Source organism: Convolutriloba macropyga, chromosome 8 (assembly GCF_964194025.1).
Source record: "Convolutriloba macropyga chromosome 8, txConMacr16.3, whole genome shotgun sequence".
Classification (NCBI taxonomy): domain Eukaryota; kingdom Metazoa; phylum Xenacoelomorpha; order Acoela; family Convolutidae; genus Convolutriloba; species Convolutriloba macropyga.
In genome coordinates, this window is record NC_134475.1 from 47,498,315 (window position 1) to 47,523,637 (window position 25,323).

General features: G+C 36.2%; 1 protein-coding gene across 1 annotated transcript in view; it reads right to left on the reverse strand.

The window, feature by feature from the left end:
* The window catches only part of LOC142344155 (uncharacterized), an 83,228-nt gene that overhangs the window by 3,966 nt on the left and 53,939 nt on the right, over positions 1–25,323 (reverse strand). Inside the window, exons 7-10 of the mRNA XM_075395681.1 lie at positions 24,965–25,309; positions 9,390–9,691; positions 8,806–8,994; positions 4,339–4,429 (exon numbers count right to left, since the gene is read on the reverse strand). Of these exons, the coding sequence (XP_075251796.1) occupies positions 4,339–4,429; positions 8,806–8,994; positions 9,390–9,691; positions 24,965–25,309 (927 nt within the window). The remainder of the gene's footprint in view (positions 1–4,338; positions 4,430–8,805; positions 8,995–9,389; positions 9,692–24,964; positions 25,310–25,323) is intronic.

Consider the following 25,323-nt stretch of genomic DNA (forward strand, 5'->3'; position numbering starts at 1 on the left):
CATCGATGCGTTTCTGGACTTTGTGCCCATTCAATCAGTGGTCAGAAATCCCAACAGAGAGGCTTCCAGAGTGGTGGGCAGAGGCTGTGTGAGGATCAGCATACCCTCAAACAAAGGGGAATTCCAATGCGAACTCAAAAATGTTCTGTGTGTGCCGGACTATTCTTCAAACCTCCTCTCAGTCTCAAGATGCACGGAGTGGGGACATAGCTTCACTTTCGAGAGAGGAAACAGCTGCATGAAACTCCTGAAGGGAACTCGGGTAAAACTAACACAAGAAAATAATTTGTTTTACTTACCCTGCAGCGTTCTAGAATTCAAGATGAGTTCCAACAGCGTGAAACTTGACAGTGCAAGGAAGTGGCACAGACGATTGGGTCATTTGAATCAAGCAGATGTGGTCAGGAATGCACCAGAGACAGTGGGGGAACTCGATGATGTATGCAATGTGTGTGCATTGGCCAAGATCACAAAGACTCCAGTACCAAGAGTGGCAGAAACCCAAGCAGAAGAGAAGCTGGAGAGGGTGTTCACAGACGTGATGGGACCTTTCAGAGTAGAGTCACTGTCAGGGTTCCGGTTCTGCATAGTGTTTGCAGACCAATACACGAAGTTTGTGTTTGTGGACTTGCTTAAGGCAAAGAGTGAAGCACTGGCCAGCCTGAAGAAATTTGTTCTCAGTTTGGGGACGCCCAAGAAGCTGAGGCAAGACAATGCGAAGGAGTTTCTCTCAGAGCAGTTCGAGACGTACTGCTTAGATGCAGGCATTCTACAGGAGAAGACCATACCAGAGACGCCACAACAGAATGGGTTAGCTGAGAGGTGCAACAGGACACTGCTGGAGATGGCAAGATGTCTGCTCATTGACTCAGGACTTCCAAAGATGATGTGGGGAGCAGCAATTCTTCACGCAGCAAGGATCAGAAACTTGGTTGTGAGACGAGGAGAAGAAAAATGCCCAGCAGAGCTGATGAGAGGTATAAAACCTAAGCTTCCAATTAGTAAATTATCTATTTTTGGTTGCACAGTCTTCATGAGGAAGAGGGACAGAGAAGTCAGCAAACTTGAACCCAAGGCACTGGAAGGAAAGTTTGTGGGTTACACTGAAGGAGAAAACGGATACCTGGTGTACATACCCAACACACGCAAGGTGATGGCAGTTCGAGATGTGATCATCAAGGAGTCTGAAGTGGGCTCAATCCCTGACAACAAAGAAACGGCGGACCTACTAGATGATGGGTCGGAACTGGGAATCTGCCACCCAGATGATGGTCATCAAGACGATGACAACAGAGAACGACAGGACACATCTACTGCAATAAAGGAGGAGTGGCATGACGCAGGGAGCGTGAATACTCAAGAAACAACACTGAGACAAGAGGCCTCGGATGTTGGAGAGACAGCACTAGATGAAGAATCTACTGCAACAAGAGGGAGTCACAGAGACTCAGATTCACTGGAAGACAGTGACACAGAAGACTTCTCACAGTTAGAGACAGTTGGCTTCAATGAAGATGCACTGGAACACGCGGACAGAGCGGAGCCCAGACGAGGGACACGAGCAAGGAATGTTCCGCAATTTTTTGGAGAAGTCAGGACCCATCTTGCTGTGACTGAGGGCGACTATGTGGAACCCAAAACAGTCTACGAAGCCAAGCAAGGTGACGATTGGGACCAGTGGCACCGGGCAATGAAGGACGAGGTCAAGGCACTCCAAGACAACGAGACTTGGAACCTAGTGAGACCACCCACAGACAGGGACGTCATACCGGGCAAATGGGTTTACAAAGTGAAATTGGGACCCAGTGGTCAAGTGGACAAATACAAAGCGCGCTATGTGGCGAAAGGCTTCAAACAAGTGGAAGGACTGGACTACTTTGAGACTTTTGCGCCTACCTGTAAGCCAGAGACATTCAGGATTCTACTTCAGCTATCAGCGAAGCAAGGCCATGTGATGCACCAATTTGATGTCAAGACTGCTTTCCTGCACTCACCAATCGAGGAAGAAGTGTATCTGGAACAGCCACAGGAGTTTGTAAAACGCGGATTAGATGGGGAGAAGTTAGTATGTCGACTAAATAAATCAATTTATGGTTTGAAACAGGCTGCTAACAACTGGTACAAAGAGCTGGCAAACTTCCTACTGAGACAGGGGTTCACCAGAAGCAGGAACGATCACTGCTTGTTTGCAAGATCAGAGGCAGAGGATCACACCTTCATCTTGGTCTGGGTTGACGACATCATAGTAGCATCAAGAAGTATGACAGTGGTCTCTGATGTCAAGAAGGCACTAGAAGCAACCTTTCACATGGAAGACAGAGGGAGACTACACTGGTTTCTGGGTCTAAGAATCAGACGAGAAGAGGGCAAAGTCACAGTCGACCAAGAACGCTACATAGAAACAATGCTTGAGCGGTTTCAAATGGATCAATGCAAACCCTCAAGAACTCCAGCTGATTTGAATTTGAAACTTCAGACAGCACAGAACGGAGACGAAGAAGTGGACCAGAGGATCTACAGAAGCTTGGTTGGATCACTTCTGTATCTGGCCAAACAGACGAGGCCAGACATCATGTTCACAGTCAACATTCTGTCCAGACACATGAATGCACCTACCAATCAACACTGGATGTGCGGAAAACGACTTCTGCGATATCTTCAAGGTTCAAAAGGTTTAAAACTTACTTACACAAAAGAGGCTAGTTATGATTTAGTGGGGGAAAATGATACAGACTGGTCTGGAGACGTGAACGACAGAAAATCAACAACGGGCTATTACTTCAAGCTCAACGGACGTGGCGCAGCACTCAGCTGGGGTGTCAAGAAGCAGGCCACAGTTGCTCTTTCTTCATCAGAAGCAGAATATCAGGGCATGGCAGCAGCAGTTCAGGAAGCACTCTACCTGAAACAACTTCTAGAGGATTTTGGCATCCAACAGAAACGTCCAATAGCAATTGGAGAAGACAACCAAAGTTGTATCAGACTCTGCCAAAACCCAGTCATGCACAAAAGGAGCAAGCACATCGAAACAAAGTTTCACTTCATCCGGGACAAAACGGAGGATGGGACTATTTCAATTCATTGCGTTCCTACAGACAAAAAGGCAGCGGACATCTTCACAAAGTCCTTACCCGTTTCAAAAGTGGAAACATTCAGAGCAGTTTTGATGGGAACAGACTCTACGCAATCAGCTCAAGTCTGAGTGGGGGTGTTAGAATTTTGATCAAACTATAGTCTTAAGCTTAGTGAGAATTAGAAAGAAAGTTTGACTTACCAGATTAGAAAGACAAGCAATTTGATTTTGATCAAAGAAATTATATAAATGAATCGTCAAGAAATGGTGCTGAGAATCAATATTCGGTTCAAATTGGTGAATCTAGATAACTATTATTAGAGTTAGATTAATTGATGTAAAATCTTCCCAGCATGTATTAAATGATGATGATATCTCCGGAAGTGTGAATGAATTCTCAGAAAAGTGCAAATGCATTCCATTTATGGTTCCCTTTGCGACTGATTTGCAGAAGCAAACCATATTGGGTAACCTTTGCGACCCCCACTATAAATCACGGTGCTAAGATTAGTTTTGTATCTTGACTTTTTCACACTGATAATGGGTATATATACAGCTGATTTTTGAGTCCTTTTTCATCCCCAAATTCAAATCACCATCTTGATCTAATAATCAGATCTCTCCTGTAAATCTCTAAATTCTACTGTAAAATATCATTTTGTTATTCTCTCATTTTTGAGAAATTAATTCTTTTACTTAGTTAAAAACGCTTTTTATTCCGCTTGCGAAAGTCCATAACCCAACATTGAGGTATTACTTTAATAGCTTATTTAAAGACGACTTTGTTAAACGCAAAAATGGTTATTCTAATTGTTTTAACGTTTTTTTCAATTGGGTTTAAAATATGCGAGGGAAATTTTTTTCTTCAGTCAAATATTCACTTTTAATAACTGCTAATGATTTCCGATCAACTCGGAGTTGATATTAATTTTTTGTTGACACTATCAAATAGATGAAAATGGGGTAGGGAAAACGTCTGATCAAATCAAGCGATGAAAAAATTCTTTGTTTCTCTAGATACTTTTCTCATGCTAAAAAAACATTTTTTGTGTACCTTATTGGACATTTCTGTCCGCAGAGAGATTCGGACAACATATTTTTGATCCATCCCTTTTCGATAGGTCCTTCCGAAATTTGTTTGTTGCTTTTAATCAGTCTAATAGCCAACAAAAGTAAATTTTTGGCTCCCGGTTTCTTAAGTTTCTAGGCAAATACGATAAAATCAGGAATATTTATTTCCTATCTAAAAAAGAAGGAAATGATTCCAAGGAGTGTTCGCAGCAACTCAGCGCTGTTCAGATTCTTCTCCTCGTTTCCCACATCGAAGTCAGAGTCATCCGCATTCTCTTCATCTATCTGCAATTTAACGGGAATTATTGCTTCATATTCAAATATGCCAAATTTTTAATCTGTTTCTTTTTCCATACTCAACGGTTTTTGTTTTCAAACATAAGGGAGAAGAAAATATTTTAGCTCTGATAACTTTGTGAAAAAAAACTTCCTTACATATCATTATCACATAATTTTTTACATTTTTTCAAACATAATTACGATCCAAAATAAGTGAGACAATGAGGGATCGATTGTGGACTGACTCCAGTTCGCTTGGAATTATCTCCATTAAAAAGTTAGTTGGTTTTAATTTTTCATTATTTGATATTTTGTGTTCCATTTTATCAAGCTCCATAACCCCTATAAAGTTCTTAAAAATCGCCAATTTGTGCTCTCATCGTGTTGTGTTTGAAAAAAAAACCGCAGAGCAGTTCTTTTCCTGGTATAGTTCTCTGATATTTGCTTTCTTTTACTCTTGGCTGGCATCGAGACTTTCAAAAAAAATTGGGTAGTTTTTTCGATTTCTGATTCAATTGGTTGAAGCCATGTCATGTCTATGGATCCATTTTTAAGTATTCCATATTATATGACAGGATGAACACTAAAATTAGGTGTCTTAAGGTCGAAATAAATCTCCAATTGCAAACCAGTTAAGCAAATTGATTGCTCCTATGTTCTTCTTGATAAGCCCATTTTCTAAATCAAATTGAACACCTAGAATTTGCACTTCCATTTTGAAAATTTGAGTTGTTTAATTTCAAGTTTGAACACAGTGATTTGATATCCTTTGTCGAAGAAACAGTTTTATTCACATTGATTGTTAAATTCTTGCCATTCAAGTAATCAGCAATGTCTTTGAAGTCTTGGTTGAACAAGTTGCCACAATTCTACTTTCCAATCATAATTTGAAATATTTCAAGTCAGTCTATAATGAAAAGAAATTTTATAGAGCCAACAGTATAAATACTACTCCCAAAACAGCAGATTATTCGGCAAATTAACGACAACAGTTGGCCCTGTTGTGACACGATGACAGCTGGTTGAATAGGATAAGGATCGGTGATAAAAATAATGAGACCAAAAAATCATTTGAATACATTTGTTTGCTCTTTTTCTTGTTTCCTAAAAAGGCCGATAATTTGTTATTCAGTAAAATCCATGTTCCACACTGTTGGTTTTTTTTCTGTTAAACAAGTAAAGCCACTTGCAAAGAGATGTTTTTCAGGTGTTTTTAAATAAATTTTACCTTAAATTTCGCCGAAGTGATCATGCATGTTTGACAGGCATAATTCACGCATGTTCAGGTAAAAAAATTCGGCCAGGAATGCTTGAATTTGTCTTCCACAGTTTAGGTGCTGTCAGGTCTTGTTAAAGTGAATATTTTGTCTGAACGATTCAGTTAAATTGATGTTTTTTGAGGAAAATTGATCGGGCAAATTTTTCAAGCAATCAAGAAATACCGTTTGTTCATTGAAAAAAGGAAGAACAGAACAATTTGGCAGTTAATGAAATAAAAACAATTTGGTTTCGAGACCAAAAAACACCAAACTCAAAATTGATGCTCATATAAACTGAAATTCACAAATTGGTTCACAAAAATATCAAGATTTTTGTCAAAAAAGGATATTTTCAGATTGTTCGATTCGGTCACAATAATTTTTTCAGATTTATTAAGACCAGCTAAAGAGATAAAAAAATGATCTTTAAAATGTAACAGCCATAGTTTCTTCAATAACCTTTCTACTCATAATATCGTGCAATGGCGTCTGGCAAAGAATTAGATATATTCAAATACAGCTAATTCTTAGCCAGACGCCAGTGCGCGAGATTATGAGTAGAAGGATGATTGGAGAAACTATAGCTGTTAAATTTTAAAGATCATATTTTTATCTTATTAATTTTTTTAATAAATTTGAAAAAATGATTGTGACTGAATCGGACAATCTAAAAATATCCTATTTTGACAAAAATCTTGATGTTTTGTGGACCAATTTGTGAATTTGAGTTTATATGAGCATCAATTTTGAGTTTGGTGTTTTTTGGTCTCGAAACCAAACTGTTTTTATTTTATTAACTGCCAAATTGTTCCGTTCTTCCTTTTGTCACTGAACCAACGGTATTTCTTGATTGTCTGAAAAGATTGCCCGATCAATTTTCCTCAATAAACATCGATTTACCTGAATCGTTCAGAAAAAATGCTAACTTTAACAAGACCTGAGAGCACTTTAACTTTGGCAGAAAAATTCAAGCATTACTGGCTGAATTTTGCACCTGAACATGCGTGAAATATGTCTGAAAAACATGCCTGATCACTTTGGCAAATTTTAAGGTAAAATTCATTTAAAAACACCTGAAAAACACCTTAAATAATGCCTGAGCAGTTAAGCAATTTTTTTTTTCGGAAGTGGTTTTACTAGTTTGACGGAAAAAAAAGCCAACAGTGTGGAATATGGATTTTACTGAATAACAAATTATCGGCCTTATTAGGAAACAAGAAAAAGAGCAAACAAATGTATTCAAATGATTTTTTGGTCTCATTATTTTTATCACCGATCCTTATCCTATTCAACCAGCTGTCATCGTGTCACAACAAGGCCAACTTTTGTCGTTAATTTACCGATTAATCTGTTGTTTTGGGAACAGTATTTATACTGTTGGTTCTATAAATTTTCTTTTCATGATAGACTGACTTGAAATATTTCAAAACATGATTGGAAAGTAGAAAATTTTATGCTCTTTTTCTGATGAATCATCATGATCATGAAATTTTTCCATCCTTAATTGCATCAGTTTGACGTGTTTCAACAAGTTTTGCATAAAATTGATATCTATGCACTTTAATTGCATGATTTTTTTTGGTTTAATGATCTTAACCGTATATGCTCTAGAAGAACAACGTTAAATTTCGTTTGTTTTAACAAAAATTTGATAGCAGCAAAATTTTGTTTGGTGCAATGCATATTTCAGTGTAACTTCTGTTTTCTCAGGTAATCACACCTGAACAAGTGTTTGTAAAAAAAATACTTGAAGTACAATTTAGGTGCCTTGCAGGTATTTTTATACCTGAAGTTCAACTGAACCAGCATTTAACTGAACATAGTTCAGGCAAATTTACCTGAACTCTTAATAGCGATTGCTCTTCATGCTTTGTTCAACTATCGCGAAGCTTGAGCTATATGTGATTCCTTAAAAAACCATGAAATCTTGCAACATTTTGTTTTGATGATAAAAGCTGTTGAATTGACAATCTGCTTGGTTCTTAAACTGATGGTTAATGTTGATCAATAATTCAGCACCAGTAATTCTCTCAGAACAACTCATTAATTGAGAGAGGAACTTTTTTGCCGCTGATTTTTACAATTGGTTTTTATCAGAGTCGGCTTCCAAAATTTCAATAAATATCTTCAAGCAAAAAGCGGTCTTAAACACGCAAAAGGTGGTCAAAGTTAATTTTTTCACATCTTTATATTTATGTGTAAGCATTTGAAATATCAGCATATAAGTTGTTTATGTCTTAGTACTGCTACTTGGCACCACTCGATTAGGACCGTTAGGACCTTTTTATGACATAGCAAGAGGGCTGTATTATTTCTGTTGTAGCTTGGTTGTAGCTAGAATTACAGTAATGCTCTCAAACTATTAACTATTTGAGAACAATTTGTTAGTTTTGTAATATCAAAATTTGATGGCGGTATTTGATATGGTACATAATGTTAAAACACGAATGGGGCGCACATTTTGAAAGATCATAAGGCGGAAGTCAAAATAACCTGCACTCGTGCGAGGCGTGTTTCAAAATAGGGAGCCTAGAGGGTACAAAGTTTCTGTACCCCTTCCCCTTTAAGCTGCGCGTACAAGTTTTTTTATGTGCACCTGAGGTGTTTTCCAGTTGATTGCTTTATAATAACGCTTGTGTAGCAACCCAAGATTCGAGTGAGTCTTACATTTGCTTAGTTTTTTTTTTACTTTTTTATGCTTCATTGTTTGGTAGTTAAAGTTGGCTGATCGTTCTTACTAGTTCAATGCCTTCATTCAAGTCAAGAAGTGAACGCGTTTTGGTAATGCATTGAACAAATCTTTCGAGGCGGAAAAATCTCTCAAACTGAATAGCATGTAAAATTTGTATCATTGTTCTGATTTGCGAGTTTATAATAAGCCGGCGCTTTACAATTCAATTATTCAAATCTCGATTCTCTTAAACTTAAACAAAACAATGTAAGTGAACAAAATTTTCCTGAAATCGTTACCTGAAATAGTTACTTAACTCTGCACAGCTAACTTCTAAATTCAGGCCAATGCATCTCAAATCTTTGCGCAGTTGACTATTAATGCGAGTTCTTTGTTAATTCATAAAGGTGACGTAAGCTAGTCTGGATCAACCTATGATATAAGATGCTTACCTCTACTTGCATTTGATGCAACGTGGCTGCTTTGACAGGGTTCGGAGATCTGGGAGCTAAGCTGCTGTAACTCTTTCTCCATTTTCTCGCCAGGGCTCTCGCTCTCAATGTATCCATCATCAGTTTGTTTGAATCCTCCTTAGAAGCTTCATTGCCCATAATGGGGATTACAACGTCATTATTTGGTGTCTGTACCCAGTGGAATGAAACTTTAAAACCTTCATGGTATTATGATAAGAATTTTGGTGAGAAAACATCATGATATGAATGAAGACACGCGATCTGCGCTCCTGTTTAAAGAAAAAGATTTCTTAAAGATGTCACAGCTTAGCTTGAAACAGAGGCAAGATCCATTATTTGTTCAAAAATTCTTTGCATTCATTTGAAAAAAAAAACATTTTCTCAAGGATCTGAGCCTTAGATTGTTGCATATGTTTCAGTGAAAAAAATCATCAACCATTGACTTGGCAAATTTTCAGAGAAAAATTTGTGCATCAAGTTGTTGATAACATTTTTGTGATATTGTCTTCAGGACCATCTTGATCTTACATTCTGGAATCTTTTGTTAAATTTCATTTCACTACTGGTATCGGTACTGAAGTCGGCAATGTCGACGGAGGTACAAATTTTGACAACTTTTCAAGCAAATCCTCTCCTTTGGGGGTCACTGCATTGATCACTGATGAAGTATCAGGCAAGTTAATGTCGAGCTTTTTCATGGGAATAGACTTGGGCTGAGGGATTTCGACCGAGTTTGGAGCAAAGCTGGCAAGTTTCTCGAAGAGATCTTCGCCACTTGGAGCAAACAGATCTTTGTTCTCTTCCGGTTGGCCAATTAGTTCTTCTTCGTCCACTTTAACGTCGAAGCCGGTTCCCATTTTTGCCGCTGAATCCAAAAACATATTGAGACTATTTACTTAATAGGCTTGACTGCTTTCGGGCCATTTGTTCCAAATTTGTTTCTGTTTTTCATCCTATTGCTGTTAAAAGTACGAATTGCTAAACCTCCGTTTGAGATCTGTAAAAAATGCGCCTATCGAACCTGTTTCTGCTCATTTTGAACATACATAAACACAGCCGGCAGATTGTCGAAAAATAGCAGGGATATAGAGACTATTGAGGCCTTTATTTAAGTGAGATCGAAATTCAAATCGAAATTTTTGTATTAGTACTAAAGTTTTAGTACTAAAGTTTTTGTGAATCGCATTTTTGAGACTAGTGAGCTGAAAAGCTCTAAGAGAATTTAACACCCCCTGGGCTCTTCCTGTTTATCCCGTTTTTGAAGAAAAAAAGTCAGAATGATCAGACGAAAAATTGGTCAACTGAAAAATCGCATAAAAAGACCACAAGACTATTATAATAGCCACAAACTTCGTTTCAGAATTATTAAAAATGGAATCAAAGTTTCAGGTCTTAAATCAACAATGATTTATTATTATTGCAGGAAAACTTCAGAAAAAAGTTGCCCGAATTTTCTTTCCTACTGACGAACTCTATAGACCAAATGAACTCAATCAAATTAAAATTTAATTTTTTCAGTTAAAAAGCAAGAAAAAAATATTAGAAAAGAGCCAAAACTTCATTTATTATCAAAAGCTAGTCACAATTATTGCAAAAACTTATCGCTCTTATTTGGTGGTGATAGTTTCTCAAAAAACTTCTTGCAACGGGGATGTGTCAATTGAAATCAGCAGAACAGAAAAAATGAAAAAAGAATCGAGGAAGAACAGCTAAAACATGAAACATGAGTAGTATACTAAAATACACGTATTGTCACGGGGGGAGGGGGACGCCCCACCCGTGACGAATCGTGCGGTACATTTTTTGAGGTCGAAAAATTTTGTCTCTCAATTTTGCCGGAGGGACAAAAACTTGTAAAAATTTTCTCGATTTGTGCCGGGGACAAAAACTTGTAAAGTTTTCTCAATTTTGTGCGGTAAGAAAAACTTGTGAAATTTTTGCCAAATTTGTTGTGTGGGCAAAAACTTACGATTATTCCAGCTATTTTGTGCGGGTGATAAAAATTTGTTTAAATTTCACAGTTTTCTGGAATTATCGAAAAACTTGTGAAATTTGTGGTTTTGATCCAACATCTGGTTTTAATTTGATAGTTTTATTGCCCATATGTTATCCCAGATTAGGGAGTGTGGGCAGATTAGAAAACCAATAAAATTAAAGTGCCAGGGCTTCAAATTGAGTATTATTGTGTCTGATAAGAAATTTGCAGCGTCAGAGGTGAAAAGAATGCAACTTTGCAGAGAATAAGGAAGAAATATACGTATGAAATGGACAAAATAAATGCTCGAAACTATATGAAATGTTCCAAAAAAAAGTACTGAAAAAGGGTTTGAAAGTGTGCGGTAAAGCAATTCCTCTACCACGTTTAAATGACGGGAGAGTTAGAAATCGAGAAAAAAATTGTGTATTTTTAGAAAAAAAATTGTAGTTTTGGGAAATTTTTATGCAAAATACTTCCACAAAAAGCAATTCCATTATGCAAAAATTGTTTTGCATTGTGAATGACAACAAGTGCAGACCGGTAAATTGTGTAACACAAGGTGTTTGCGGGATAATGCAAATGTGATCACGTAATATATTGTAAAACTTGGGGAAAATTCTAAAAAATGACGAAATTTTAACGGGAAAAACTGATGTCCGACTGAACCATAGATTGAGCAGTCTATTTCCCTTATATACTTAAGAAAACTAACTTCTCTTTTTTTGTGAAGGAAATTCTCTTTTTTTACTTTAATTTAATAAACAGTTTTCCTGTTCTGTTTTTGTTCTCCTGATGGTTTCATAGCACTAACAATAACTATAGCTGTATGTCTATAATGTTCATCTATTTTCATCCAATCTGGACTTGTTTTGCCGAACTCTGATTTGTTGAAGGCTGACTGAAGATTAAGTTTGAACTTGTGCATATGACAAAATATGCTTTTGTTTTTTTTTGTTTCGCAAGTTTTGGTCTCGGCGTTTGTGATTGGTTGGCCGAGTTTTAGGTATTATTATGTCTACTACATGCGCCAACATGTGTTTTTTACTTCCATAAGCACTTCACTGTGGTCGTCTTGGCTTCTCTGATTGGTCAGTCGAGTTTAAGCTTTAATACCGTCTTGCACATATTTGAACAGGTGTTGTTTTGTTATCAAAGACAAGGTGTGGTCTATTTTATTACCATAAGCAATTCAGTGTGGTCGTCTCCGACTCTCTGATTGGTCAGTCGAGTTTAAGCTTTATTAACGTCTGGCACATGTTTGAACACGTGTTGTTTCATTATCACAGACAAGATGTGGTCTCTTTTATTACCATAAGCAATTCAGTGTGGTCGTCTCCAACTCTCTGATTGGTCAGTCGAGTTTAAGCTTTATTACCGTCTTGCACATGTTTGAACACGTGTTGTTTTTTTAAGAAAGACACGGTGTGGTCACAAGTTTGAGTTTGTGTTTAAAAAGAAAGTAGTATGTCGTCGTCTCAAGATTACTTTGATTTTCATCACGATATCGCATGTTCAATAGAATGTGTATACTGTTTACTGTGTATAAAATAAAAGTGGAGTGGAAGCAAAAATTTAATTTCAAGTGGAACAATGTGCGTTGAGACAAAAAAATAGAAAGAAATGTTAGGCTATATAACACGGAACAAACAATACTAACAAAATAATTTTCACACTAGAAGATCTGAGAAAAAGAAGAAACAATGTCTTTAAATGAGTATTAGAAGTTGATATCCAGCTTCCGTTTCTTTGGAGCAAAGCAAAGGCTCACTGGTGGTGTCTCAAGACTGCGGCTGGCTATTAAACTTCCGCTACCTTGGGAGTTGAGGGAGTTGGCGTTGAGTCTGGTAGAGGAGAATTTGACCGAGTTGTAATGTCTGGACTTTTGGGGCTTTTTGGAATCCGCCAGAAACTATCGATAATTTCCAGTTCCCTCCAATAGCACTCCTGATTTTCGTATAGAGGAATCTCTTTGATATCATAGTCGTAAAGAGTTTTCCTAACATTTTCATCTATCGTATCTGGATTGAAAACAAATTCTCTTACGTAGCCGTTAACATGTTCGATCGTGTACTGTGCTCCTTTCGTCAGCGCCTTTTCAAATCTGAATGATTGGATGTAGTCGAAAATTACAATTGGTAGCGCCATGTGGTTAATTGTAATCCACTCGTTGTCCCGCAACTCTTGTTTAACAATAACGACTTTCTCTTTTTTGTAGGTTTCATATGCTATTGTACTCAAATCGGGATTTGCCTCTTCTTTCAGAAAAAATGTCACCGGAGACATTTTCAAACTTTGAAGGCAATGTTGCAATTAATGATTTGTTGTGGTAATTTGTCAGTTCGTGAAAACTTTTGGTCAGTTTTTCTATATAATCAAAAGATAAAACAATTTGTTCTAGAACTTAAGAATTTTGTATCAATCCTGTTTCGAGAATAATTAGATTGTTATCAAAAGTGGAGAAAGACAAAAAGAAATGAGGAAAGACTGTGAAAAGAGTTTGCGAACAATTTTCAGTTTGTTGTAGAGCAAAGATTTGGATTTTGTGACCAACCAAACAGTATGCAAGAATTGAAAGAAAATGATTATTTGTGTTCAATTGTTTTTGCTACATGTTTAGGCGTGTTGCTTCTAAGAATAGCTCAAAAACATACCTGTCACGTAGAACATAATAGTTGGATATAATCGGCTTTTATCTTATCAATCAAATTACAGCAAAATTTGAAATTTAAACTTAGTTCTAGTAAGGCGAAAGTAGAGTGACTACAGACAGTATACGAATGCGTTGTTCTATGTCTTATCAAAACCAATTGGAGAAATCATGAACAAACAAAAACAACAAGCAATTAGCATTGCGGTTATTGGTTCTTAGTGTTTCAAACTATAAAATAAAAAACCCGATACGTCTGTCGCTATTATTAGAATGACAAAATCCTATTCACTCTTTGTTTAAAGGTTGTTAATAATAAATGGTTTAGACTCTTCAGCGAAAAGCATTAAAAACGTTGTTGAGTTGCATTTTGGTAAGTGAAAAAAAGACGTGGCATGCGTTTTGATCAACCAGTTCTTTGTAGAAACTGTTTGGAAAACATTCACGACAAATATTTATCCATTTCTACATCTTATCCTGAAAAATCAGTAAGATTTAACTATTTCCTGGCCGCAAGTAAATATTTTAGTGAGTTGGACTCCTTTGATCATGATATTGCTCTAAAGTTGCGTCCATATGGAGGTCTAATTGGCATCGACAATCCATCTCTCGACAAGTATCTAAAAGTATCAAAAATTTTACGATTGCACGCTATTTTACACGACGCAGGAGGTTTCATATACGAAATATATAACCAAGGACCTGGTTATTCTTATATGCTTCCGTGGAAAAGCAGCAACTGTTTTAGCGGGCATTTGTCGCGAATATTATTTTGCCTTTATATAAAGATTTTTCATCTGTCAATTTTTCACTTAATGGAATGCTGAGCAGCAAAACGGTAGTGTTATACGTTGAAGGATTTCGTCACAGAAAAGAAAAATCTATTGTTAAAGAGTTCGGAAATTGTACTGAAGACTACCTTGACTGTGTGTCATTTTTACCACCAACAAGTTATAGTGAGTTAACAACTGAACGAAAGCAATCTTTCAGTTGGTTGAGTAGAAATTTGCACGGTATTGATTGGGACATAGGAAAATATCCCTATATTTATCTAACACAAATCATTCAAAGCGTTCGCTTGCGGAATCCTGGTGCAATATTCTATAATAAGGGAGCGGAAAAATTAAGTTTTTGTCACAATTGCTTGAATTTCCTGTTATTGATCTCAAATCACTTGAGTGTCCTTCAATATCTGTGAACTATTTTACACAAAATTGTCAAAATCATTCAAAGGGCAAAAACTTTTTCAACAAACATTGTGCAAAAGAAAAAGCCATTTTCTATTTGAACTGGATAACCAATGAGAGAGGAATTGACGAAAGTGGAGGCACCGTTGTCACCGAGTTCAACAATTTCTGCCTTGATTACGGGGGACGGGAATCTGAGTCTTTCAATTTCCAAAGACGAAACCATAAAAACCGGAAACCAGTTTTTACAAATAAAAGTTAAATTGTTGCTGACTGAGGTCGAAATTCGCTCATTCACTCATTTAGTGTATTATATTGAAACTTTTCTTCAGTGGAGAAAGCAGAATGTCAACAAAGCAACCCAGAGTCTCTCCTCCGAAACTTTTACTGATGTCGAAGCACCCGGTTGGTGAGGAAATTGACAAAAACGATCCTTCACTGCCAAAAGAGATTCAACACTTGGTGAAAGAAGAAAGAGTGCACAAAATTGTTCATTATAACAAAACTGAGAGACTCTCTGAGTGCTTTATGGTTCATATGACTTTCTATCTGAGTTTAATTGCTATGAGTTGTTTTATGTAAACTGATATCCAATTTATACTTTTTTAACAAGTTTTTATTTTGTGTTGAGATGGAGGGAGTAACAGTCGATCAAGTTGACGCTGTTGTAGAGGAAAATTATTTTGAAAAAGAAAGTAGCAGCAAATCGTCTTGGAAATTTTGTAACCAAACAACTTTGCCACGCTCGGAAGTTGTAATTTTTGTGCAAATGTTTGTTATTTTACTGCTAATATCGCTTTGTATTGTGAAGTTAACCGTGTTAAAACCAAATTGTGAAGAAACATCTGTTTGGATATCCATATTGTCAAGTTTAGTTGGATACATTTTACCAAATCCAAGACTATGAATAAAATTATATCTACGCAAGATAGAGTCTTCATGGGCGTTGTAGGGCCCTTGGGTTGTGGCAAAACAGAGTTAATTTTCAAAATGTTGAGTGGAAACACATTTTACCCAAAATTTAACCACATTATATTTTTATACCGAGAAATGCAACAAATATACATCAAAATGGAGCAGGAACTTGGAGTTATTTTCAAAAAGTATGCCAATTTAGAATTTTTGAATAACCTTGAAAACTGTCTTTTGATAATCGACGACTCGTTCGGAGAAATTTATAACGACAAAGAATTTGTTAAGTTGGCCACTGCAGGGCCTCACAAAAAGATTAATGTTATTTACATAAAGCACAATCTTTATCAGCAGAGCAAGTGGCCTCGTACAATAGACTTGAACACATCACACATCGTTCTGTTCAAATCAGCCCGCGATATTCAACAAGTCGAATTTTTAGGCAAACAGTTAATCTTGTTAAATTTTTAAAACATTGCTATCAATTGGCAACTAAAGAACCATTTGGGCATTTGCATATCGATCTTGATCCAAAAATTTCTGATTGTTTACGATACTGTTCAGGTATTACTGAGCCAGGTCCTACAGTGTTCTACCTTCCTTCTGATAAAGCAGAAACAACCCCTCTAAACAATGAAAGAGAAAAAATTATCTATACTGAAGCAAATGGTGCATTTGCAACCAAAACAGTTAAGGAAGTGATTTTATACTGGTTCTATGTGAATGTCTTCACAATGTCTTGCTGGGTCATGTTAGAGTGAAAGTAAGAGACTTAGAAAAATACAGACACACATTTGAAAGTGTTCTCAAGAAAAAGTCATCAATGGATAAACGGCGAGCACTTTTTCTAACAAAAACCAGTTTCGAATTGATTCAACTCATTTTAAAATTTTGTTTCATCCATTTGAGTTAAACCATGTCAACTGCTGAAGAATTTATTTTGATTCCCAAAAATCAGTTTATGAAAGAGCAACCTTATAATTCACAAATTCTAAATGATCCCAGTGTTCAGCATACCGGTGCTCAATTTTCCTTTTTGAACCGTATGCGACCAAATGAAGACACTAAAAAGAATACCAGGAAATTTTAGATACAAGGGAAAAAATTAATCCCACTGAGTTGACAAAAAATTTGCGAACAATATTCTTCAAAATCCTAACGTTTTATCGCCAGCGAAATTTACCAGGACGGAGAAAATAGTTAGCCTCATTAAAGATTCAAAAAAAGTTGTTATAGACGAAAACAAAAATTTCATTGTTGATGGAACAGCAACAGGAATAAATGTCCCTATTTTTCTCTATGATTTGAAACAACCAACTAAAAAACTAAGTAATCCAGATTATTTTAAGATTCTTGAGGTGTTAAACATAAAAGAAGACTTGGTGATCAACAGAAATGCTAAAATTGCGATCCGGAAAGGAACCCAAAGAACTGCCAAATGAAAAAAGAAAAGGAAAACTATTTCGCCAAAAAGGAATCAAGCACAAAGAAACCAGTCAATTACTTACAGAAGAATCCTCAGACGCCGGAAGTGGCTTCGAAACTTCGAAGGAAGACAGAACTCAGCAAGAGGAGAAGGACTGGGAGTCTTTCGACAAATGAGAAAAAATTGCTTGAGTTAAAATATACGAAAGGTCCAGCAGCATACGGAAGCGTAACAAATCTACAAAGAATCACAAACTTGAAACTAAATAAAGTGAAATTGTTCCTAGAGGGCAAAAATGCCCACACACAGCATAAAAATTATAGAAAAAACATTCCAATACTGAAGGTTATTGCCTACGATATAAACGAAATTTGGTCGCTAGACTTTGCTCATGTGGATAAATTAGCAAAAGAGAACAGAGATGTAAAGTTTTTATTGGTTGCAGTGGACTGTCTCTCACGTTATCTACGAGTCGAACCCTTAAAATCAAAGTACGCCACAACAACAGCAGATGCGTTTAAGAAAATGATAAGGAACAAGCGACCTAAAAAATTGTGGGTAGATGCTGGTACAGAATTTAAGGGCTCTTTCAGCACTCTATGTCAGAAAAATGAAATCGAAGTTTATAAAACTTTCAGCAAAAAAAAAATCAGCATTTGCGGAAAGGAATAAACGATCGCTCAAGAATTTGATATACAAGTATTTAGAGGACAAATGGACATACTGCTATATTAATCAATTGCAGAGCTTTGTACAAACCATTAACTCGAGAGTCAACAGAGTAACGAAATTGGCGCCAATAAAGTGACAAAGAAAGACGTTCCCTACTTGACATCATTAATTTTTAATACGTCAGCAAAACTAGTTCGTCGACCAAAATTTTACGTTGGGGACTTTGTGCGAATATCAAAAGCGGATCTTCCTTTTAGAAAAGGATACAAGCAAACATTTACCAACGAAGTTTTCGAGATTTACGATATACCTACAACCAATCACCCTACTTATAGTCTCATTGACGCAACCCAAGAGCCAGTCAAAGGAAAATTCTATGAATTAGAGTTGGTCAAAGCTAGAGACAATAGTAGTGAAATAAAAAACATGAATGAATTCACGGTTTTTGCTCAAAACACGTTGTCCTCATTCAAAAATTATTTCAATGAAGAAATTAATTTGGAGTGGGATTGGCGAGTTGCACTAAGTGAAATTATCTTCCCGGCAAAAATAAATCAAGTAAACAAAAGTGATTTGAAGATATTTTCCTATGAAAAGCGTGACCATTTTTTGAAATCCTTGAAAACAGCTACTGGATTGCCTCATTTTGACTATCAATTTAACAAAATCACTGGAATTTTATTCCTATTTTTTGGTAAAAACGAAGGAATAACTTTTCCGGATAACAAAATTCCGAGTATACTAGGTTTCAGCGGTATCCATGATGGGTCTGGTTATCATATTGGATACAAGATGTTGGAAACTGTTGAAAATCTGACCATGGCAGATGACGAAGAAAAAACTTTTGCTGGTGATTATCCTTTTGATTTGTCTGCAGGGAAGCAACTGATTTTTATTTACGTTAACATAATTGAGTATCAATACGTAGGTGATACTAAAGCTCCCCTTATTCGAGTCATTGATTCAAAACACCGCCTGAAAAACGGTAGCCCCTGCGAAATAGAGCCAACACACAGAATTGTTTTCAGCAATTTGGAATACAAAAAGTTATTATCAAAAAATTTTCAGTCAATTGAAATTCAATTGCGGACAGAAACCCAACAATTAGTTCCATTCGCTGGAACAGGAAAAGTTATTTTGACATTGAATTTTAAAAAATTCGACTAAATGGAAGCCTACTATCAACAGCAACCGGTGTCACCAAATTTTTCAGGACACTATCGCCAACGAGGAAGCGGTTTTGGGGCTTTAGCATCAGGTATTGGCAGAGCCGCATTACCGATTGCAAGAAAATTTCTTTAGCCCGTAGCCAAAAAGATTGGACGTGAACTAATTGTTCAAGCAGCTCCTGAGCTGGTAGATGTAGTTACAAAGAAAAAGTCTCCAAAACAAGCAATAAAGTCGACTGTGCAAAAAACTGTAAGAAAACAAGTGGGCGGATCAAAAACAGGAAGAATATGTAAATTAAAAACAACGGTGAAAAGTCAAAACAAGGCATTCGTAAGAAAAAGCTTTTGACAAGAAGTCGGTCAAATTTCTTTTCTAAAGTTCAAAATGATTACTAATTTACTGCCTGCGGAGGCAACACACACCACACTTGATTTGTTTGAAAAACAGCCTCTGCTTATTACTTTAGACAATGCTTTTACTCAAAAAGTCGGACCATCATATTCCCCGGATGGCCCAATGCTTGAGTTTGAAGTTTTGGGTGCCGAGAACAATTTCATAGATTTACAAAAACTTCTCCTTGAAAAAAAATGCAAAATCTCCCGGAACAATGACGGCGATTTAAGGACAGGAACTGATGCAACAAATACAGACGAGCCATACTTAAGCAATAACGCATTACATTCTTTATTTTCAGAATGCACTGTATCTGCTAACGGTGTTAAAATTTCCAGCACAAACGGAAACTATGCGCACAAAGCATTCATTGATAGGGAATTTTCTTCAGGAAAAACTGCAAAAAACACATGGCTAGTTTGTCAGGGATATTATTACGAGGATGAGCCAGGTAAAATTGATGGCACCGATGGTGGCGCGGACGACATAGCGGCCAGAAAAGCTCTTGTTGCTAATTCCCAGGAAAACTATTTTATTGGAAAGCCGGCAAGTGATATTTTAACTTGTGATAAACACCTACTTAGTGGTGTTACTCTGCGAATTTCATTTAGAAGGTCTACAAAAGATTTTGCTGTAATTTTAGAGTCAAACAAACATAACAAAGTTAAAATAATGAAGCTAATCTCTACGTTAGAAAAATGACAGTAGCGGATCATGTTTTGACAGCAATTGAGAAAACTCTACTAAAAACGCTTGCCGTGTATCGCTATACAGAAGTATTACCACGAACATTTTTAGCTACAAATGGAATAAGAAGTTGGAGCCATATGATATTTTCTCGAAAGAACCTGTACGACGTATGATAATTGCAATGGCAACAAGTCAAGCATACCTCGGAACCAATCGCACTAATCCTTTTTACTACCAGAATTTTAATTTGAGCCAGATTGTTGTCTATAGAAATGGTCAACCTATTGTTGGAACTCCTGTCTCAACAACTTTTAACCACCGCATTTACTTCAATACTCTGGAAGCCTTGGATTTTCTTGACAAAGGTGGGCATGGCATAACTCTGGACAATTATCCCAATCAATTTATTCTAGCTTTTGATTTAACTTCAACGCAAGAGGCCTCTCATGATTTCATTCATCCAAAACTTACAAATTGCTCAATTTCAGTCAGTTCAACTTACATTTGACGGAGCATTGGCGGCCAACGTAGAAATTTTATTTCTGGGTGAAAGAAGCTCAACGTTTTATGTTAATTCGGAACGAAAGGTGACAAACAACTCAATTATCACCTACCCCACCGATGGATAGTGATGAAATACGCTATTTGTTGGGAAAATGTATTCATTTGAAATATTATTTTTATGGAGTTTTTGCAGCGGACAACTTTCCAAAGTCAACAAGAAAACGATTTGTTGTAGTTAATGCTTCACCAGCGCAATATGAGGGAAGTCATTGGATGGTTATTTTGTTTTACGAAAACAAAGTTTATTTGGCTGACCCGCTTGGACTCCCGATACAAAACTACCAAATACTGTATTCCCGTCTGGTACAGTTTTACCATGAGGTAACTCAAGTACTCAAACTTAAGCCAGTTCAAAATCAAAACTCAAAACTCTGTGGACTTTTTTGCATTTATATTATGCATGTGATGTTTGGTTACGAATATCCTTTGATGTTGAATATAACGATATTGATTTGTTACGCTTCGCTAATCATATGCTCTTATATTTTTTAATTACCTTTTTGTTGCTCAGTTCTTTTTTCAAAGACAACAGAACAAGACAATTTTTAATTAAAAGGTTTCGATTCCATATTAAAAATTATCAAAAACAAACTATTATCAACATGCAAACAACCATAGCCACTGTTTAATATATCAAGTATTTTTAAAAGCTCCCAGTACATACCACCATTATAAATACTATAAAATCTTTCAATCGTACAAGTAGGCAAAAATTCAGTTCGTGTTTGAACATCCTGTGTCATTATCATGTTGACATTTGATAATTTTTTCTTAGAAATTGAAACAGATAGATTGTGCTGGTCGTTATAACTGACTGCCTCTTGAAGTTAATCCATCACTTCGCCATAATGCACTATGTGAGAAGATCCCCGAATGAGCAGTTGAAAACAAGTGAAGAGACATGGTATTGTATATGGTTTAGAAGAAGTATCCTTGAAGGACTGCGGTAATTGATCAAAAGCAGCAATGACATGGTAATGAAATTGTTGTAATTTGCAATGATCTTTATTTTTGTGCTGACTGTATGCGAAGTTTTTTGTAAGATTAGAATCAAATTGAGGCTCAGTATTGCAAATAAAATATCAAAAAAGTTTTTGGAATTGTCAAAAATATTCAAGCGTACGTTCAAACATTGCTTCAACCATTTTCTTTTGCTATTTTATTCTCTTTATCACTCTCTGAGGCTTTTTTGATTTTTTGAATCTGCAGCTACGACTTCCACCATTCGTTTCTAAATTGAAACCAGGCTGTAACTTCCTTTTGCCAGAACTGCTCTGCTCGTTCGCAAACTTGGAGAGAGTTATTTTTCTGATAGCATCAATATTTTCTCCTACTTGCTACAATTCCTGCATAGAGAGGGTGAGTTTTTGGTTGAAAAGAAATTCGATGTCTCCGTTTTCTTTTTTGTAGAATTTCAGCGATATATAAGTTCCAGTGTTATCATATGTTTTCACACAGGCAACAACATATCGTTTTTCAGAACGCGCTATATCGTGATAAAAATCAATGTAATCTTGAGACGACGACATTCTACTTTCTTTTTAAACACAAACTCAAACTTGTGACCACACCGTGTCTTTCATAATAAAACAACACGTGCTCAAACATGTGCAAGACGGTAATAAAGCTTAAACTCGACTGACCAATCAGAGAGTTGGAGACGACCACACTGAATTGCTTATGGTAATAAAAGAGACCACACCTTGTCTGTGATAATAAAACAACACGTGTTCAAACATGTGCCAGACGTTAATAAAGCTTAAACTCGACTGACCAATCAGAAAGTCGGAGACGGCCACACTGAATTGCTTATGGTAATAAAATAGACCACACCTTGTCTTTGATAATAAAACAACACGTGTTCAAACATGTGCAAGACGGTATTAAAGCTTAAACTCGACTGACCAATCAGAGAAGCCAAGACGACCACAGTGAAGTGCTTATGGAAGTAAAAAACACATGTTGGCGCATGTAGTAGACATAATAATACCTAAAACTGGGCCAACCAATCACAAACGCCGAGACCAAAACTTGCGAAACAAAAAAATACAAAAGCATATTTTGTCATATGCACAAGTTCAAACTTAATCTTCAGTCAGCCTTCAACAAATCAGAGTTCGATAAAACAAGTCCAGATTGGATGAAAATAGATGAAAATTATAGACATACAGCTATAGTTATTGTTAGTGCTATGAAACCATCAGGAGAACAAAAACAGAACAGGAAAACTGTTTATTAAAGTAAAGTAAAAAAAAAGAGAATTTCCTTCACAAAAAAAGAGAAGTTAGTTTTCTTAAGTATATAAGAGAAATAGACTGCTCAATCTATCATTTTGCCTAAGTTATGCTGTAAGGTTCAGTCGGACATCAGTTTTTCCCGTTAAAATTTCGTCATTTTTTAGAATTTTCCCCAAGTTTTACAATATATTACGTGATCACATTTGCATTATCCCGCAAACACCTTGTGTTACACAATTTACCGGTCTGCACTTGTTGTCATTCACAATGCAAAACAATTTGTGCATAATGGAATTGCTTTTTGTGGAAGTATTTTGCATAAAATTGTCCAAAAACAACAATTTTTTTTCTAAAAATACACAATTTTTTTCTCGATTTCTAACTCTCCCGTCATTTAAACGTGTTAGATGAATTGCTTTACCGCACACTTCCAAGCACTTTTTCAGTACTTTTTTGGAACATTTCATATAGTTTCGAGCATTTATTTTGTCCATTTCATACGTATATTTCTTCCTTGTTCTCTGCAAAGTTGCATTCTTTTCACCTCTGACGCTGCAAATTTCTTATCAGACACAATAATTCTCAATTTGGAGCCCTGGCACTTTAATTTTATTGGTTTTCTAATCTGCCCACACTCCCTAATCTGGGATAACATATGGGCAATAAAACTATCAAATTAAAACCAGATGTTGGATCAAAACCACAAATTTCACAAGTTTTTCGATAATTCCAGAAAACTGTGAAATTTTAACAAATTTTTATCCCCCGCACAAAATAGCTGGAAATATCGTAAGTTTTTGCCCACACAACAAATTTGGCAAAAATTTCACAAGTTTTTCTTACCGCACAAAATTGAGAAAACTTTACAAGTTTTTGTCCCCGGCACAAATCGAGAAAATTTTTACAAGTTTTTCTCCCTCCGGCAAAATTGAGAGACACAATTTTTCGACCTCAAAAAATGTACCGCACGATTCGTCACGGTTGGGGACGTCCCCACCCGTGACAAAACTTTATGCACGATTTCTCACGGGTGGTGACGTCCCCCCCGTGACAATACGTGCATTTTAATATACTACTAATATGTTTACGATCTTATAAGCGGAGCTAATAAACCAGAAAATTGTAGGAACAAAACTTCGATGGAAGTTTCCAAAAAAAACAAAAAGCTGACAACTATTAGAACTCGAGGATTTAAAAATAGTAAGAGAAAAGCATCGTCATCATTTTGAGAATTCCACCTTAAAATTAGACCGGAAAAATTAAAATTTATCCCTAAAGTTTCTTCAAGTTTTTTTGACTGGTTGCTTTCATAATAAGATGCTGGAAACAAGATTCAAACGTTTCAAAACTTTGACGATTTCTTGCCAGAAAAGTTAAAATATTGTTAAACATGGAATTTTGAAACAAAGTTAAATGGATTTCGAAGACTTACGACAGAGAATAATTAAATTAGCAATAACAAAAAGTGGGAACCCTAACGGAGCATATAAAAGTTTTTTTGATAAATGACGTGAAGCAAAATGAAAGTGATTTAGTTAATGTAAAAATTTATCGAAGAAAAAGAGCTCAGGTGAACACCAAGGAACGCAATGCCTCAACTTATTAAAAGTCGTCGTCATATACTCTGAAAATAAAACAGTTAGTTCAAAATTCCAAAAACAAAAAAAAATATTGCAAAAATTTTCAAAAAAAAATATAAAAAATTTGAGATATTTTTACGTTTCAAGCGCATTATTAGGTTCTCAGAAGCAAAATTGACACCAAAAGATTTCCTTTTACAGCAGATTCGCTGAAATAATGCTTATGCGAAAAACTGTCTAAAAGCAAAAGAATATGCACCAATTGGACAAAAAATTGGCTAAAAATGGCTAAGTATTTGCACCATTCTCTCGAAAAAAAAATATGCGAAGTCAGAAACATCTTTTCACTCTACTCATCGCATAAACAAAAGTTTCTTCAGGCAATCTTACTCAACTCTGTTTGAGGTCAAAAGGGTGCCTGAACACATTGCATTTCCGGTAAAAAAACTCAAGAATACCAATACCGCTTCGAGTCTTAAAAAACCATAAGGATGCTTCGCTATCGCTTCACTGCTATTTAATACCTGAATATACGTAGAATTTTTCAACTTCCATTGTTAATTTAAGAGAGAAAGAAGCCCTGTGCATGGGGGTATTTTGCTTACGATGCAAGCATAAGTCAAGGTTAGTTCTTAATAAAGAAAATTAAAATTGATGATTTATGAAATAAAGTTGAACATACCTGCAGGTTCCAATGGCAACTTCTCATTTGATTCGGCGTTTGAGTTCAGATCATTGTCAGAAACTGAACTTTCTCGCTTTTTATCATCCTTTTTGCTTTTCTGCAGCTTCTCAATTCCTGCAGATTTTTCGGATGTCTGTCCATCCGATTTTTGATTTTCCGCATTGGAGATCAAAATTGCAGGCACGACGTTGTTTGCCGAGTTCTCAATGTTTAAACGATCCTGTTCTTTAGCTTTTGTGACGATCTCTGTCAAAGCACTCATGTTAGTACTCTTTGGTGCTTGTTTCATCTTTCCAGCTTTTGGTAACGAATCCATCTGATTGCCATTAGGGGTAGCAAAATCTGTAAAAAAAGGG